The sequence below is a fragment of the Pan paniscus genome, chromosome 20, assembly GCF_029289425.2.
Source record: "Pan paniscus chromosome 20, NHGRI_mPanPan1-v2.0_pri, whole genome shotgun sequence".
NCBI classification, from domain to species: Eukaryota; Metazoa; Chordata; class Mammalia; order Primates; family Hominidae; genus Pan; species Pan paniscus.
Window position 1 is genome coordinate 60,355,633 of NC_073269.2, and position 17,713 is coordinate 60,373,345.

General features: G+C 52.1%; 1 protein-coding gene across 2 annotated transcripts; it reads right to left on the reverse strand.

Moving 5' to 3' along the window:
* Positions 1–6,502: 6,502 nt before the first annotated feature.
* LOC100981392 (leukocyte immunoglobulin-like receptor subfamily A member 4) lies at positions 6,503–13,875 on the reverse strand. Of its 2 annotated transcripts, XM_063599639.1 has the most exons (7): positions 12,369–13,875; positions 11,899–12,183; positions 11,439–11,738; positions 10,903–11,199; positions 10,347–10,649; positions 7,304–7,354; positions 6,503–7,154 (listed from the first exon to the last, which is right to left on the reverse strand). In XM_063599639.1, exons 2-7 carry the CDS (start codon positions 12,053–12,055, stop codon positions 6,961–6,963), a joined length of 1,302 nt encoding a protein of 433 aa, XP_063455709.1. In that variant the 5' UTR covers positions 12,056–12,183; positions 12,369–13,875; the 3' UTR covers positions 6,503–6,960. The 2 variants fall into 2 exon arrangements, with proteins under 2 accessions (XP_063455709.1, XP_054958816.1); XM_055102841.1 differs by having other exon boundaries at positions 11,899–13,875.
* Between the last annotated feature and the right edge of the window lie 3,838 nt (positions 13,876–17,713).

The following is a 17,713-nucleotide window of genomic DNA, read 5'->3' on the forward strand; positions in this document are numbered from 1 at the left end:
CTACTGAAAATAAAAAAATTAGCTGGGCATGGTGGCACACTCATGTAATCCCAGCTACTCGGGAGGCTCTGACAGGAGAATTGCTTGAACTCGGGAGGTGGAGATTGCAGTGAGCTGAGACTGCACCACTGCATTTGTAGGGACCAGCCCCACAGGGTCGGTGGGTCTCTCCCTGTGTGTGGTGACGAGAGAGTGTAGAAATAAAGACACAAGACAAAGAGATAAAAGAAAAGGCAGCTGGGCCCGGGGGACCACTACCACCAATGCGTGGAGACCGGTAGTGGCCCCGAATGTCGGGCTGCGCTGTTATTTATTGGATACAAGGCAGAAGGGGCAGGGTAAAGCGTGTGAGTCATCTCCAATGATAGGTAAGGTCACGTGGGTCACGTGTCCACTGGACAGGGGGCCCTTCCCTGCCTGGCAGCCGAGGCAGAGAGAGAGAGGAGACAGAGAGAAAGACAGCTTACACCATTATTTCTGCATATCAGGGACTATTAGTACTTTCACTAATTTACCACTGCTATCTAGAAGGCAGAGCCAGGTGTACAGGATGGAACATGAAGGCGGACTAGGAGCGTGACCACTGAAGCACAGCATCACAGGGAGACGGTTAGGCCTCCGGATAACTGTGGGCGAGCCTGACTGATGTCAGGCCCTCCACAAGAGGTGGAGGAGCAGAGTCTTCTCTAACCTCCCCCAGGGAAAGGGAGACTCCCTTTCCCGGTCTGCTAAGTAGCGGGTGTTGTTCCTTGCCACTTACGCTACCGCTAGACCACGGTCTTCCCAAATACTGGCGTCACCGCTAGACCAAGGAGCCCTCTGGTGGCCCTGTCCGGGCATAACAGAAGGCTCTCACTCTTGTCTTCTGGTCACACCTCACTGTCCCCTCAGCTCCTATCTCTGTATGGCCTGGTTTTTCCTAGGCTATGATTATAGAGTGAGGATTATTATAATATTGGAATAAAAAGTATTGCTACAAACTAATGATTAATGATATTCATATATAACCATATCTAAGATCTGTATCTGGTATAACTATTCTTGTTTTATATTTTATTATACTGGAACAGCTTGTGTCCTCTGTCTCTTGCCTTGGCACCTGGGTGGCTTGCCGCCCACAGCATTCTAGCCTGGGCGACGAGCAAGACTCCATTTAAAATATATATATATATAAACATATTCTTGAATGTCTATACTATAAAATATTTTTAAATATAACTTATAAATCTAAAGATAATACCTTAAAAAGGGAAATAGAATTGAGTTCCTATCAAATTAGGGCATTACTAAACAAGGAAGAATTATTTGTACTAGAATGTAAGCAAAATTATTTGACCATATATTTTATAATGCATATATTATTTATCATATTATATAATAAATGTATACTTTTAAATCAAATTATATATTATGTAGTGACATATAGTTAATATTATATAATTTTGACTATATATAGTAAAACATAAGTGAATACACCCTCAAAAATGTTTAATTCTTAAAATATGTATGGTCAAAAATTCTAAATTTCATCCTAGAGAAATAGCTGACTCCACATTCGGAGAGAAAATACAGGAGATGAAGTCAGAACTTCTTATCATGCAAGAAAGCAAAGACATCACCACATACCATCAGATTCATGTTACCTGAACATAAAGTCTATCATGAAAAGTTCCCAATGGCAAAATGTGGAATATTTATAGAATCAAATAATATAGGTAGTGTATTAAAACTAATGAATATGTTCAAAGCCTATCAGTTTACTACTGTTAAAAACAAAATTAAAAAACAAAAAACCCCTCAAATATGAGGAATGGGAAAAGAACAAAATCTCCACATCAAAAACGTGGAAATGAAGGCAAGAAGCAAGATCTCTTTTGTTTATCTGAAGTGTTACACAGGAAACATTATTTTCTGTAGAATGTTTCTACACAATAATAAGTATAGTAATAGCTATAGTAATGTTTTTGCCTAAGAATAGCTGTAGAGTTTTTGCATAATAATAGTCAACCCTGCAAAGCTTGGATAACCTGTGCATTGAGTATACAAGCAATAAACATCAATGGCTGCCAAAACCCTTAGGCTGAAGGTTGATAGTGAATATAATAATGAGTGGATCCTGCTGATAGTACAGCCATCAGTACAGAATTGCAATGTGGAGAATGCAAGACACAAGCAAATGAGCCATTGTGTCTCACTTCTGACATTTTCTAAGCATCTTTTTTACCATACTCTCAAATCTAGACCGTTATCTGGCTGGGCGTCTCTATGTTTCTTGGATTTGTGTGTCAAACGCTCTAGCGAGTTTAGGAAAATATTCATGGACTATGTCCTCAAATATATTTTCCAAGTTGCTTATTCTCTCTTCCCCTTTCAGGAATGCTGACAAGTCATACATTTGGTGTCTTTAGATAATATCATATTTCTCAGAGATTTTGTTCACTTTTAAAAATATTTTTTCCTTATATTTGACTGATTTGATTCAAACAAGTCTTCAAGCTTTGAAATTCTTTTCCTCAGCTTGGTCTATTCTGCTGTTAATGCTTCTCATCGTATTATGAAATTCGTGTCATGAATTTTTCAGCTCGAGAAGTTCAGTTTGGGTGTTTCTTAAAATTTAATCGTTCATGTCATTAATCATTTTACTGGATTGCTTGGCTTCCTTGGATTGAATTTCAACTTTGCTCTTGATTTGAATGACCTTCCTTGCCATCCAGATTCCAAATTCTACGTTTCTCATTTCAGACAATTCATACTGATTAAGAACAATTTCTGGGGAGCTCGTGGACTGGACTGGTTTGGAGATAATAGGAGTTATTTCCCTGATTTTTTCTCATCTGGGAGGTTTGCTATTCCTTTCATTGCAAGGGTATAAATTGAGTATAGTCTGTTGGCTTTATTTCTGGAAGTTTTCAGGGGACTAAGGCTCTGTACAGGGTCTTTGCTGAATTCTTGCTCTTGGTTTTCCAGGCGATAGAATTTAGTAAAGTGATTTTTGGTGTTGTAGTGTGGCTGTGATCCAGTAGATGGTGCTTGAGAGCAATAGGCAATAGACAGGCTCTTACTCCGCTGCGTCGTGCCTTTGCTTATCTTTGTTCTTGACCTTGATACTTTTGAAAAGGTCAGAGCAGTTTTTTTGTTTTTGTTTTTTGAGACAGGGTCTCACTTTGTCACCCAGGGTGGAGTGCAGTGGCACGATCTTGGATCACTGCAGCCTCAACCTTCCCAGGCTCAGGTAGGTGACAGAGCAGGCAAGTGAACTTAAGGCCTCCTCCTTGGCAATCTGGTCTCAAGTAGGGGACAGGTCCCCACAGACAGAACTGAGGGGCAAGTGTGGCATGGGCTCCAGACACCGAGCACTGGAATTAGACACCTCTCCTTTGCAGAAAGGTTTAGCCTTTCCTCAAGCGGTTCTGCAAAGGAGAGGTGTAGCTGGGGTGGCGTGGGCAATGGTGGTGGCAGAGTTTGTGTGAAGCTTGTCTCTTCCCCACTCACTGTCACTTGTTTCAGGAGACGTTGTAATGTGCTGTATGGTTTGATCTCCAGGCCAGTAGGTGGCACTTGCTGGTGAGAGCCAGTTGTAGCGCTGGCAGTGGGCTTTATGCTTGACCTTTGTTAACCGGAAGTATTCAGGTATCCTAAGTGATGGGTTGGGTTGTGGAAAACTCAGTGGTCTTGATCAGTACTCTGCCTCCAGCGCAGGGAAATGAAGGTAAGTGTGTCTGGTCCAGGCAAGCCAGTACTCAGGCCCAATGCTAGGCACAGGCTCCGTCCCCACAGAGGCTCCATGTGTGGTTCTCAGGTCCCTGGAGAGGCACTGAAGCACTGAGGAGAGCAATGACTATTATGCCAAAGTTACAGCAGAGTTCCCCAGAGGGGCACGTTGGGTTCCAAGCCTAGAAAATGGCAGTGGGACTCACTTTAATCTAATGCTCCCAACCCAGCAGAGCTCCTCCCTGTGGCCCAATGCTGGAAGCAATTTCAGACCATCAAATCACATGCGGTTTGACGTCAGACCACTCAACTACCCCAGGCCACAGATCTTGCCTCCTGGGTAAAATCCATGCCTCTCAGGCTAAAACTTTTCCCACGCGGTTCTGCAAAAGAGAGTTGTCCAACGCCAGTGCTTGGTGTCTGGAGCCCATGCCACACTTGCCTCTCAGTTCTGTCCATGGGGACCTGTCTTCTACTTGAGCCCAGATTGTCAATCTCTGGCCCAAGACTCTCCAAAGTAGTGACCCTCACCCATGTTTGATGTCAAGTTCTTTTTTTTTTTTTTTTTTTTTTGAGATGGAGTCTTGCTCTGTCGCCCAGGCTGGAGTGCAGTGGCGTGATCTCAGCTCACTGCAAGCTTCGCCTCCCAGGTTCGTGCCATTCTCCTGCCTCAGCCTCCCAAGTAGCTGGGACTACAGGCACCCGCCACCGTGCCCAGCTAATTTTTTGTATTTTTAGTAGAGACAGGGTTTCACCGTGTTAGCCAGGATGGTCTTGAACTCCTGACCTCGTGATCCGCCTGCCTCGGCCTCCCAAAGTGCTGGGATTACAGGCGTGAGCCACCGCGCCCGGCTAATTTTTTGTATTTTTAGTAGAGATGGGGTTTCACCGTTTTACCCAGGATGGTCTCGATCTCCGGACCCCGTGATCTGCCTGCCTTGGCCTCTCAAAGTGCTGGGATTACAGGCGTGAACCACCGCGACCGGCCCTGGGCTTCCCTCTTTATCCAATCGGTACTCCTGGGCCTCCAGGTTCCCCTGACACCAGAGGGTCACAGGCCTCTCCCAGGTGATCACAGAGCCTGTCTCAGCCCATGGGGAGGGTTTGGGGAAGGGCCCTGAAATGGAACCAGAGGCTGGGTCCCAAGATCTCACTCCTGGTTCTCTAGTTTAGTCCAAAACCCCTCTCTGTTTTATCACCCTCAGCCCAGAACAACTGTGCCCCCCAACCTGAGAGCCCAGGGGCTGGAGTAAGAGGGAGGCTCGTGGAGAACCTGGTAGCGCCTTCTCCCTCCATCACTGACTGAGGCAGAGAAGCACGAACACCATGATGCCTGCTCTGGGGGCTCCAGCTGTGGGAGAGGAGACCACAGGGCCCTCCAGGACAGACAGACACACGGATGTGGTCACTCAGAGCCTGCTGCTGCCCGTCCAGGTACCCACAGCTGTGGACCCACAGGAAGGGAAACTGCTTTTCCCTGGACCTGGCTCTGGTTTTCCCTGGGTGGGGGAGCTCAGGAGGACCCCAGACTCTCTGGACACATGAGCCTCTGCTCCCCTCCCCTGCCCCAGGTCACTGTCTCTGCTGCAGGTGGGACAGGACAGGCCCCTGTGGAATCGGGTCTGGGAGGTTCCCTGGGAGGCCTCCTCTCCCAGGACGTCACAGCTGGGAGTCAGAGCTGAAAGGAACTTTCCCACCCGCAGACCTCTCTCCTTTACACTTGGAGAAACTGAGGCCCAGGCAGGGGAGGGGCCTGTCCACATCACCATCACCAGAGGAGCCTCAAACCGATGACAGAGCTCAGCCCTTCCTCCCCTGGACCCCGCCCACCTCCCACTCAAAGCCCCTCACTCAGCACTGTGGGGGCCTGACGTTGTGGGGGTGAGGGGCTGGTCCTCAGGGCTGCTGGGTCAGGATGGGGAGGTGAGGGCTGGGGCTGCCCTGCTCCCCACGTCAGCCTGGCTGCTCCTCCCCAGGCTGGGCCCCAACATCTCTCTCTGCCTCGACCCCCTGCCCCTCACCAGCCCAGCCTCAGAGCCCCGGGGAGCCTGTGGCCCCTCCTCTGGCTCTGCCTCAGCTCCCTGGAGGGAAGCTCGTGCTTGAATCCTTGAGGGGAATGGGATCATCTGGGAGACTCAGGACTGCCCTGGGGGAGGCCGCCCTCCCTCTGAGCCCAGAGGCCTCAATGACTCACCAGGTACGGAGAAAGAGCCTATGGGTGGGGGGCTGGGGCCCCTGGAGGGTCCTGGGAAGGAGCACAGAAAGGGAGTGAGGAATTGGAGCTATCCTGGAGTCCCCACCTCCACTCAAAGCTCTCCTTTCCATCTGCCCAGTGGCCTCTCCAAGACCCTCCCTCTTCCCACCTAGCACCTTCTGGACTCCAGGTGAAGGAGAAGAGGGAGAACTCCTGTTGGCTTCTTCTCCTCTGAGGGGTAAATTCCTCTGTGGCTGAGCATCCCTCAGAGCCCCCTTCACTCCATCTCTGCCCAGAGCTCTCCTGGGGGCAGGGCCTGAGCTGAGTCTTTGAGCTTAGAGAGGACAGGGTCAGGGCCTTTCACCCAAGACCACCAGCTCCGACTGCGGTGTGATAGCAGGTAGGGGGAGGTGCAGCCATGTGAGAATCTTGAAGGTGCCCATGAAGGGAGTGTTTATACCACAGTCATCAACAAATTCCACAAATAAATGCTTTTTAGAAAACTTTTTTGTTGTTGTTCAGGAAGCCAGTCTATGCGCACAACAGCAGACTTTTCCATCAAACACTTCTCTTTTGATTCCTAGTGACTGTATTTCTGGAGAAACTACAGATGAAGAGTGACAGGTGGTACAGCATCACTTTGAAATTAAATTTTCCAAACACGAATCTGATTTTTGCCCATGGATTTAATTATCAAAAGCAAATTCCATGTTATGAGCTGAAGAGATAGTCCCAGTAATACACATTAGAAAATGCAGTAGTTAGAAATAAAGAAAGATGTATTACCTGAAAGTGGAGCAGAGCATGAGGTCACAGAGGGGCGGACCCAAACCCACCATAGGGGTGAAGCCTTACATCATAGGGAAGAAAAACGAAGGAAGGGGCAGTCAAGGAGAGTCGACAATGAGGAGGAAAGCACCACAGTTTAATGGAGGAAGCATCTTCTACAGACACCCAGACATATTCCTGCACCTGACCCATGCTTCTTCCCCTTGATATTCTCAGCAGACACTTCCCCAACTGCTGCCCCAGTCTTCCAGAACCTTCTGAGATCATCAGATCTGTTCCCAAGGCTCCACCACTCTGAAGGGTGCATTGTCCTTTCTGCTGTTTGCCTCCTGGCTGCACCTTGGGGGGCTTCTATGGCTGTGCTGAGCCTCAAATAACAGAATCCCGAGGAACAGCAGGACCAAGCCAGCCACACCCATGCGGATGAGATTCTCCACTGTGTAATCCTGGAGGTGTGGGGCTAGGGATGGTGGACAAAGAGGTCACAGAGGTCAGGGCAGATCACAATTACCAAAGACCCCTGGATGTCCACCCAGGGTACCCACCTCCCCTTGACAGGACCTGACCCTCTGTGCCCAGCCCCATAACTGGGAGCATCTCCTCACTCACCAGTCTTGGAATCTGACTTCTTTTGTGCTGGATTGAGGGTCTCAGTTGCTCCTAAGAATCAAAGAATAAGGATGTTGGTGAGAAGCTGAAGAGCCTCTCCCCTGGGCAATGCATTCTTATATTCCTCCACCTCTCATGGCATGACTTTATGTAGATCCTTAGTGAACACATTCTCTGCTCTCACAGGCCTCCCCTGGTACGTCATTGGGTTTTTCAACCTCTCTGTGCTCTGGGAATTCAGATCTTGTGCCTGAGTCACTTTGAAACAAAGTTTACTTGAGCCCAGGAGCTCAGGATTAGTAAGAAGAATGATCCCCCAACTAGAAAGAATTGAGCTCTTGTGTGCTGTCTTGGATGTGCAATCTTGTGCAACAAGAACACAACAACTAATTCCCCCAGAGACAGAAATTTCCATTTTTCAGTGGATGAGGACCCAGTCTCTGTGGATGAGGAGTTGGTCCTCAGCCACTCTTAGAAGTCAGGAGCACAAGCAAGGGCTGGAGGCTGCAACGGCCCCCACTGTGTGCTGCCTCAGACAGCTCCCCTGTGGTTTCATCATCCATTTAATGTCTTGTTAACAAATTCTTCGTATAGTTAGGAACACCTACAATGTGATATACTTAAATATGAAAATGTATTCTTTTCTAAATGATAATGACTAAGTGGGACAGAAAAACATCATTTCTGCTTTTTTGAAGTATGAACCTAGATTGGAAGGTGAAAAGCAAATATTTAAAAACATACCCGAACTTAAAGTAAAATAAAAAATAAAGGCCAGGCGCGGTGGTTCACGCCTGTAATCCCAGCACTTTGGGAGGCTGAGGCGGGCGGATCACAAGGTCAGGAGACTGAGACCATCCTGGCTAACATGGTGAAACCCCATCTCTACTAAAAATACAAAAAAAAAAAAAAAAAATTAGCCTGGCATGGTGGTGGGCTCCTGTAGTCCCAGCTACTTGAGAGGATGAGGCAGGAGAATGGCGTGAACCCCGGAGGTGGAGCTTGCAGTGAGCCGAGATCGCACCACTGCGCTCCAGCTTGGGCGACAGAGTGAGACTCCGTCTCAAAAATAATAATAATAATAATAATAAAATAATAATAATAAATAAAAACAAATAAATATTTAAAAATCTGATGAAAAATATTAAGCATAGGATTGAATACTTGAATATACATTTGTGTCTATATATGTACATAGCACATATATTCATATAAAATATATGTGATTAACATGGCTTATAAAATATATGTGATTAACATGCTTTGCATTTGTGTCTCTCTCAAATCTCATGTTGAATTGTAATCCCCAATGTTGGAGGAGAGGCCCAGTGGGAGGTGATTGGCTTCCCCCTGGCTGCTCTCATGATAGTGAGTTGTCACGAGATCTTGTTATTTAAAAGTGGGTAGCACCTCCCCCTTCTCTGTCTTCCTCCTATTCCAGCCATAGAAGTTCCTGCTTTCCCTCCGCCTTCTGCCATGATTGTAAGTTTCCCGAGGCCTCCCCAGCCAGGCTTCCTGTATGGCCTGTGGAACCGTGAGTTAATTAAACCTCTTTCCTTTATAAATTACCCAGTCTCAGGTAGGTTTTTGTTTGTTTGTTTGTTTGTTTTTGAGACGGAGTGTTGCTCTGTCCCCCAGGCTGGAGTGCAGTGGTGCGATCTCAGCTCACTGCAGCCTCTGCCTCCGGGTTCCAGCGATTCTCCTGCCTCAGCCTCCAAGGCAGTTGGGATTCAGGTACCCGCCACCACGCCCAGCTAATTTTTGTATTTTTAGTAGAGACGGGGTTTCGCCATCTTGGCCAGGCTGGTCTTTCACTCCTGACCTCAGGTGATCGGCCCACCTCGGCCTCCCAAAGTGCTGGGATTACAGGCGTGAGCCATTGTGCCCGGCCTCAGGTAGTTCTTTATAGCAGTGTGAGAACAGATGAATACAATGATTATAGATACATATGCATATGTGGCTTTAGATATTTGTTTTAAAAATATATATGTAACTACATATATATTCATATTTGAGGTGAGAAAGATGGGCAAATGTGAAATTTCCAATTTTTTATGGCTGATATAAACATCAGCCCCAGCATCTTCCCCTTGTCCACGTCAGGCCTGGACCCCCGGACCCCAAATCCTGCTCAGGTAGGGGAGGACAGACCTGACTCCTCCACCTATCATTGCTGCTCCCTTCTTCCTGCCTGGTTCTAGGACACCTCCCTCCCCTCTGACCACCACAGAGGGAACACCTGCTCCATCCTCAGAGCCCCAGGAAGCCACGTGGACCACGCCCTTATTGTCCACCCCTTTCCTGAATATTGGAGATAAGGTTGAGATGAGTCTAGAATATTATACTGGGTCAGAGTAACTGCGCTTTCATCTCCCACGGGGTCAGGACTTAGAGGTTGGGGACACCCAGACGTTGATTCTGAGATGGAGACATCAGGAAGGGAGCAGGTGGGGCCTCCGTCTTCCACCCTCAGTCTAATCTCATCTCCTCCAAGGCTCACCCCCACCTCCTTGCAGCCCTCTCCACTCTTTACCCTACTGAGACTTCAGGGGTGGGAGCCCAGGGTGGGAAGTCCTCATCTATTTCCACCCTCCCATAGGCTGGACCTTCCCCTCGGTGGGAGGTTCCCATGTATTTCCACCCTCCCATAGGCTGGACCTTCCCCTCGGTGGGAGGTTCCCATGTATTTCCACCCTCCCATAGGCTGGACCTTCCCCTCGGTGGGAGGTTCCCATGTATTTCCACCCTCCCATAGGCTGGACCTTCCCCTCGGTGGGAGGTTCCCATGTATTTCCACCCTTCCATGGGCTGGGCCCTCCCCTGTGGACCCTCCCCCTTCACTGTCCTGTTTTCTTAGTGTCCTGAACTCTCCTGGGGGCAGGGCCTGAGCCGAGAGAGGCTCAGGGCTCACAAAGGCCGGGGCTGATGGAGGAAGAAGTGGGACAGCAAGTGAGACAGACGGGCGGACACTCCCTTGGAAGCTCTCCTTTTTCATTTCCAAGAACCCCTTTGAGCTCAGAGAGGACAGGGTCAGCGCCCTCACCTGAGACCACAAGCTCCAGGGGCTCACTGGGGTGAGACAGCAGGTAGGGGTTGGAGCTGCGTGAGCCGTAGCACCTGTAGGTCCCCGCGTGGGCTGAGGTCACAGGACTCATGGGGAATTCAGCCTGGTACTTATGAGCTCTGTAAGTGGATCTTAGACGCAACGGGGGATGGGCTGCCCCCTCCTTGGTCAGAAGGAAAGTGAACATCGGGCCCCATGACTGACACAGCAGGGTCACCTTCTCTCCTGAGGTCACTGTGGGGCCCGGCTGCACTGAGAGGGAGGGTCTGTCAGAGATCTGTCCTGGAGAGAAGAAGGATGGGTGAGGGGCTGCCCCACCTTGTTCTGAGCTGAGACCTCCCCACCAGTCCTCTCCCTGGGACCCTCAGTCTGTCTCTGTCTTCTCTGAGTCTCGCCTCCCCGCCCATCCCCTGTCTCTGTCTGTCTCTTCCTCCCTTGGGACCCCCACCCCTCATCCCGGCCATCACCACCTGGGCTCCCCCAGCAGGGCCTGTGCAGAGCCTGGGTCCCTGACTGAACCCGCTGGGCTCCTCACCTGCGATCAGGATGTCCAGGGGGTCGCTGGGGGCCGACCACTCGGAGGAGACGTTGTGCGCACCGTAGCATCTGTACTGGCCCCCGTGGGAGCGGCTCACAGGGCCCAGGGTGAAGTTGGCCTGGGAGAGCCCAGCCTGGGGCTGCCGGCCAGGGCGCTGGGCGAGGCCATCGGCCCCCTCCTTGTACAGAGTGTATCTGATGTAGCCAACATCAGAGCCACACTGGAGGGTCAGATTCTCTCCGGGGGTCACGACAGGGCCCTGCAGGGTCAGGAGGGAGGGCTTCCTAGACACGCCTGGAGGGAAAGATGAGTCGGGACTTGGAGCCGCTGGTTCCTCCCACGCCCCTTCCTTCTGTAGCCTTCCTCACTAGGGTTTCCAGCATCCTTGTTTTTTTCTCATTCTGTATTTGTGTCCCCAGGGCCCCCATCTTCCCCTCATCTTTTCTTCTTGCGTGGGCTAGCCCGAGGGTAAGGCTCCCAACAGCTCACCTGGTGCCCTGACTTTGTATAAGGAAAAGCTACGGCTTCCTCACCTGACACCAGTAGCTGCAGGGGGTCACTGGGTTCCGACCACACGTACGGGGTGTTGTTTTCATAGCCGTAGCATCTGAATGTACCCCTGTTGCTGAAGGTCAGGGGGCCCATGGGGAACAGGGCCTGGAACTTTCCATGGTTGTGTTGGTGTGAGTTCAGGGTCCAGGAGAGCCTGTGGTCTCCTTCCTCAATCAGAGTGAACCTGCCCAGTCCCAGCCGTGAGGCACACCGGAGGGTCACGTTCACTCCTGAGGTCACCACAGGGCTCGGCAGGGCGGACAGGGTGGGTCTGCTGTAGGCTTTCAAGAGAAAAAAAGGCAGCCGTGTTTAAATGGGGCTCACACCTCCCACCTTATCCCACAAGGCTGGGCTGTGAGAAGGGAGACCCCTCGAGAGCTGAGAGCCGACCCCCTTCCCGAGGGCAGAGCCTGGGGCTGGGACCCCTGAGTGTCCTCTCACCTGTCACCACCAGCTCCAGAGGGTCGCTGGGCTCTGACCAGCCTGCAGGGCTCTGATAGTAACAGTGATATCGCCCTGCATGTTCCCACATCATGGATGGGATGGAGAATTTGACCTTGTTTTCAGACTCCAGTGTTTTTAATATGTGCCTCGACATTGAGTTTCCCTCTTTATCCAGACGGTACCCCTGGGCCTCCAGGGTGCCCTGACACCAGATGGTCACGGGGTTATGCCAGGTGATCACGGGACCTGGCTCGGCCCACAGGATGGGTTTGAGTAGGTTTTCTGGAAGGAAATCACAGGTTAGGTCCCAAGATGTCCTCAACCCTCAGATCCCAGCTCTCAGCCCCAGGACCCCCCTCATCCCCATCAGTCAGCCCAGAACTGCTGTCTTCACCCCCAGCTGCCCAGGGGTGGTCCCTTGTCCCCAGAGAGGAGGAGGGACCTAGGACAGCTGGGGACAGACTCACCTGCCTGCACCCGGGTCCTGGGGCCCAGGCTCAGCCCTGGAAGAGAGTTCCCTGTGAAAGATTTGCCTCCGAAGCCTGAGCAGGTCTTCTTTTCCTTGAGCCCCTGGGATGCCCTAATTGACTAGGGCATGGCTATGGATTGGGGTCTCTCTCCTAGACTAGGGTCTCTCCTCCCCCTCTTAAGATCTCACCAAAGAAGAGCAGGGTTGTGAGAATGAGGGTCATGGCATCTCCTCCTCCTGGCCCTGGCTGTGTAGGCAGGTGTGGCCACGGTGCCCGTAGACACAGACAGACACATGGTGTGCGGGCACACGGAGGCTGGGTCCTCCCCATCACGAGGTCGTCCCATCAGCACACCGACAGAAAGAGGAACTGCCCCTCCCCAGGACCCTGGCTCTCATTTCCCAGGGCTTGTCCTGGGGGTGAGCACCAGGCTCTCTGCCAATATTTCAGACACAAATGGGGATTCACAAGGGAGTCGTTAAGAAGGACGTTTTCAGCCGGGCGCTGTGGCTCACAGCTGTCATCCCAGCACTTTGGGAGGCCAAGGTGGGTGGATCACTTGAGGTCAGGAGTTCGAGACCAGCCTGGCCAACATGGCAAAACCCCGTGTCTACTAAAAATACAAAAATGAGCCGGTCATGGTGGCACATGCCTGTAATCCTAGCTACTCAGGAGGCTAAGGCAGGATAATCACTTGAACTCCGGAGGCAGAGGTTGCAGTGAGCCAAGATCACACCATTGCCTTCCAGCCTGGGCAACAAGAACAAAACTCTATCTCAAAAAAAAAAAAAAAAAGGACGTTTCCATCTCTATGTGGCATGGAAAAGGAAGTCCAGGGTCCTCACAGACAGGGAGGAACCTAGGGCTCCAGGTGAAAGTGAGACGCTGTGGCTGCCCCTCTTCTGTGTTTGCACATGGGCACTGCCATCTCTCTGCTTCCTTGTGGGAGCCCATGAGGGGCAGAAAGAGGAACTGCCCCTCCCCAGGAGCTTGGCTCTCATTTCCCCAGGGCTTGTCCTGGGCGTGAACACCAGGCTCTCTAGAGATATTACAGACAGAAATGGGCTCTCCCCTCACTTTGGCTGCGTCTATCTAATCTGTCCTCATCTCACCAAGGGCCAGGATGTAGCAGCAAACAGACCCGGTGCCTTCTTGATTCAGCCCCTTCCGGGTGAGAGGGACTGACGGTTCCTCCTTCCCTCTCAGAGCCTCCCCATGGAGGAGGCTCCATCTCCCCTGTGTGTGTGTGAAAAACAGGCTGTCTGTGGTATTGTCACACCTGGACATCTATCCCACACGTGAGTGGGAGGTCACATTGGACTCCGCCTTGCCAGCCACAACTTTGGGCAGATGCTAAGTTTGGAAGAGTTGATGCTCCTGGACAGGAGCAGCTGTAACCACCTGCTCTGGACAGGCCTGATTTCTGAGTCATCTCTGGGAGAAATGTTCTTTTTAAGATCATGTGCATGGGGGTAGATGGACAGCATGCAGTATATTTGAGAAGAGATAGACAACTAGAAATTATGTAGGCAGATGTGGCTGTGGTGAAAATAGTAGGTAGAATTAATACACTTAAAAATCAATTCTATGGATGGGGACGGTGGCTCACACCTGTAATCCCAGCACTTCGGGAGGCCCAGGCGGGCAGATCACCTGAGGTCAGGAGTTCAAGACCAGCCTGGCCAACATGGTGAAACCCCGTCTCTATACTAAAAATAACAAAAATTGCCCGTCTCCCTCTCCGTCTCCCGTCTCCCTCTCCCTCTCCTGTCTCCCTCTCCCTCTCCCGTCTCCCTCTCCCATCTCCCTCTCCCTCTCCCGTCTCCCTCTCCCTCTCCCGTCTCCCGTCTCCCTCTCCCGTCTCCCTCTCCCTCTCCCTCTCCCTCTCTTTTCCATGGTCTCCCTCTCATGCCGGGCCAAAGGTGGACTGTACTGCTGCCATCTCGGCTCGCTGCAGCCTCCCTGCCTGATTCTCCTGCCTCAGCCTGCCGAGTGCCTGCGATTGCAGGCGCGTGCCGCCACGCCTGACTGGTTTTCGTGTTTTTTTTATGGGGACGGGGTTTCGCTGTGTTGGCCGGACTGGTCTCCAGCTCCTAGCCGCGAGTGATCCGCCAGCCTCGGCCTCCCGAGGTGCCGGGATTGCAGACGGAGTCTCATTCACTCAGTGCTCAATGGTGCCCAGGCTGCAGTGCAGTGGCGTGATCTCGGCTCGCTATGGCCTCCACCTCCCAGCCGCCTGCCTTGGCCCCCCAAAGTGCCGAGATTGCAGCCTCTGCTCGGCCGCCACCCCATCTGGGAAGTGAGGAGCGTCTCTGCCTGGCTGCCCATCGTCTGGGATGTGAGGAGCCCCTCTGCCTGGCTGCCCAGTCTGGAAAGTGAGGAGCGTCTCTGCCTGGCCGCCATCCCACCTGGGAAGTGAGGAGTGCCTCGTCCAGGCCGCCATCCCTTCTAGGAAGTGAGGAGCGTCTCTGCCCGGCAGCCCATCGTCTGAGATGTGGGGAGCGCCTCTGCCCTGCCGCCCCGTCTGGGATGTGAGGAGCGCCTCGGCCAGGCCGCGACCCCGTCTGGGAGGTGAGGAGCGTCTCTGCCCGGCCGCCCCGTCTGAGAAGTGAGGAGACCCTCCGCCTGGCTGCCACCCCGTCTGGGAAGTGAGGAGCGTCTCCGCCCGGCAGCCACCCCGTCCGGGAGGGAGGTGGGGGTCAGCCCCCCGCCCGGCCAGCCGCCCCGTCCGGGAGGGAGATGGGGGGATCAGCCCCCCACCTGGCCAGCCGCCCCGTCCGGGAGGTGAGGGGCGCCTCTGCCCGGCCACCCCTACTGGGAAGTGAGGAGCCCCTCTGCCCAGCCAGGAGCCCCTCTGCCCAGCCAGCCGCCCCGTCCGGGAGGGAGGTGGGGGGGTCAGCCCCCCGCCCGGCCAGCCGCCCCGTCCGGGAGGGAGGTGGGGGGCTCAGCCCCCCACCCGGCCAGCCGCCCCATCTGGGAGGGAGATGGGGGGTCAGCACCCCACCTGGCCAGCCACCGGGTCTGGGAGCTGAGGGGCGCCTCTGCCCGGCCGCCCCTACTGGGAAGTGAGGAGCCCCTGTGCCCAGCCAGGAGCCCCTCTGCCCAGCCAGCTGCCCCGTCCGGGAGGGAGGTGGGGGGGTCAGCCCCCCCGCCCGGCCAGCCGCCCCGTCCGGGAGGGAGGTGGGGGGCTCAGCCCCCCGCCCGGCCAGCCGCTCTGTCCGGGAGGGAGGTGGGGGGGTCAGCGCCCCCTCCCGGCCAGCCGCCCCGTCCGGGAGGGAGGTGGGGGGGTCAGCCCCCCGCCCGGCCAGCCGCCCCGTCCGGGAGGGAGGTGGGGGACTCAGCCCCACGCCCGGCCAGCCGCCCTGTCCGGGAGGGAGGTGGGGGCGTCAGCCCCCCGCCTGGCCAGCCGCCCCGTCCGGGAGGGAGATGGGGGGGTCAGCCCCCTGCCTGGCCAGCCACCCGGTCCGGGAGCTGAGGGGCGCCTCTGCCCGGCCGCCCCTACTGGGAAGTGAGGAGCCCCTCTGCCCGGCCACCACCCCGTCTGGGAGGTGTACTCAACAGCTCATTGAGAATGGGCCATGATGACGATGGCGGTTTTCTGGAGTAGAAAGGGGGCAAGGTGGGGAAAAGATTGAGAAATCGGATGGTTGCCGTGTCTGTGTAGAAAGAAGTAGACATGGGAGACTTTTCATTTTGTTCTGTACTAAGAAAAATTCTTCTGCCTTGGGATCCTGTTGATCTATGACCTTACCCCCAACCCTGTGCTCTCTGAAACATGTGCTGTGTCCACTCAGGGTTAAATGGATTAAGGGCGGTGCAAGATGTGCTTTGTTAAACAGATGCTTGAAGGCAGCATGCTCGTTAAGAGTCATCACCACTCCCTAATCTCAAGTACCCAGGGACACAAACACTCTGCCTAGGAAAACCAGAGACCTTTGTTCACTTGTTTGTCTGCTGACCTTCCCTCCACTAGTGTCCTATGACCCTGCCAAATCCCCCTCTGTGAGAAACACCCAAGAATGATCAATAAAAATAAAATAAAATTTAAAAAAAAAAGAAAAAGAAAAAAAAAGAAAAAACAAAACAAAACAAAAAATAACAAAAATTAGCCTCATTTTTGAATCCCCTTAAACATTACCAGCCCCTAAATGTCTGCTCTACGGATTCTTCTTTGAATTCAGTATTAACATCTTTCCCGTTCCCTCATTAATAGTAAGCTAAATAAAAACTTGTGTCCATTTTATCCTTCTAGAAGAGCAATTTTTTTTTACCTTTTTGAAAAAAAAAAACTTTACCAAAATATATTTAAGATCAAGAATGCTGGTCATAAGCTGTGAAAATCTATGTCTTGTCTTAATCATTCCATCAGCATAAAAAAATGTAGCAATGCATGTGAAGTGTTGGTTCCAGGCAAACCTGCTTAAGACTCAATGTTCAAGGTTGTTATTAGGTGGGGGCCATATAGGCATAATGGTCAGTCACAGGGAAACCAGGGAAAAGCTGCTGTTTATCAGCATTTTTTTTTTTTTTTACTAACTCATCAACAATGAGCTACATTGTTTGCAGAAATGGCCTAGTCAAGACACAGTAGAATTCAATGCTGCAGTCACACAACACCAGCTTATCTCTTAGGAACATAGGGAACATTCCAGGAGCCATGTTTAGGAACTAGATGCCAGCTAAGGGCCAACTTTACAAGAAAACCCTCCCAACGTTATCACCCTTGCAGCTGTGAGATTAACTCCTTCTTGCACACCCTGTACCTGAAAAAAATAATAGTCCTCTTGAATGCAGCAGCACCTTGTTCACCTGGAACATGCCTCCGGCTCCTCCAGATTCTTCCCGCCCTATCTCAGTTTTTTTCTGCAGATTCTCCAAGGTTCTGCAAACTGTAAGCAGTAAATCCACACTCATCTTGAGTTTTCATGAGGGAAGCCGTCTGGGGCCTTCTCTGGCTGTGCTGAGCCTGAACGAGCATCCCCCAGAGGCCACCAGGATCAACACAGCATGGTCATTGGGATGAGATTCTCCATGGCAGAGTCTGGAGGGGCGTGGTCAGTAGACAGAATGGAGCATTTGCTGAGGGCTAGACTGGCCACACTCACCTCGGAAGCCCTGGATGGGTGTTTACACATCTACATTCCGGAAAGGGGAGTCCCAGTTATTCCTCACTATGGGTCTATACTTGGTGCAGGTTGGTTGAGAGGATCAGGGACTCTGTATGAGTCTGTTCTCACTCTGCTATGAAGAACTACCCAAGACTGGGTAATTTATAAGAAAAGACGTTTAATTGACTCACAGTTCCACATGTCTGGGGAGGCCTCATGAAACTTACAATCATG

What these genes read in the sequence shown, in the direction of transcription:
- LOC100981392 (XM_063599639.1), bottom strand. Translation starts at nt 12,055, where the DNA reads ATGTCGAGGCACATATTAAAAACACTGGAGTCTGAAAACAAGGTCAAA. An exon ending in TCTGGAGCTGGTGGTGACAG is followed by an intron (nt 11,739 to 11,898) that starts GTGAGAGGACAC and finishes TTCTCTTGAAAG; the next exon opens with CCTACAGCAGACCCACCCTG. An exon ending in CCTGCAGCTACTGGTGTCAG is followed by an intron (nt 11,200 to 11,438) that starts GTGAGGAAGCCG and finishes CTTTCCCTCCAG; the next exon opens with GCGTGTCTAGGAAGCCCTCC.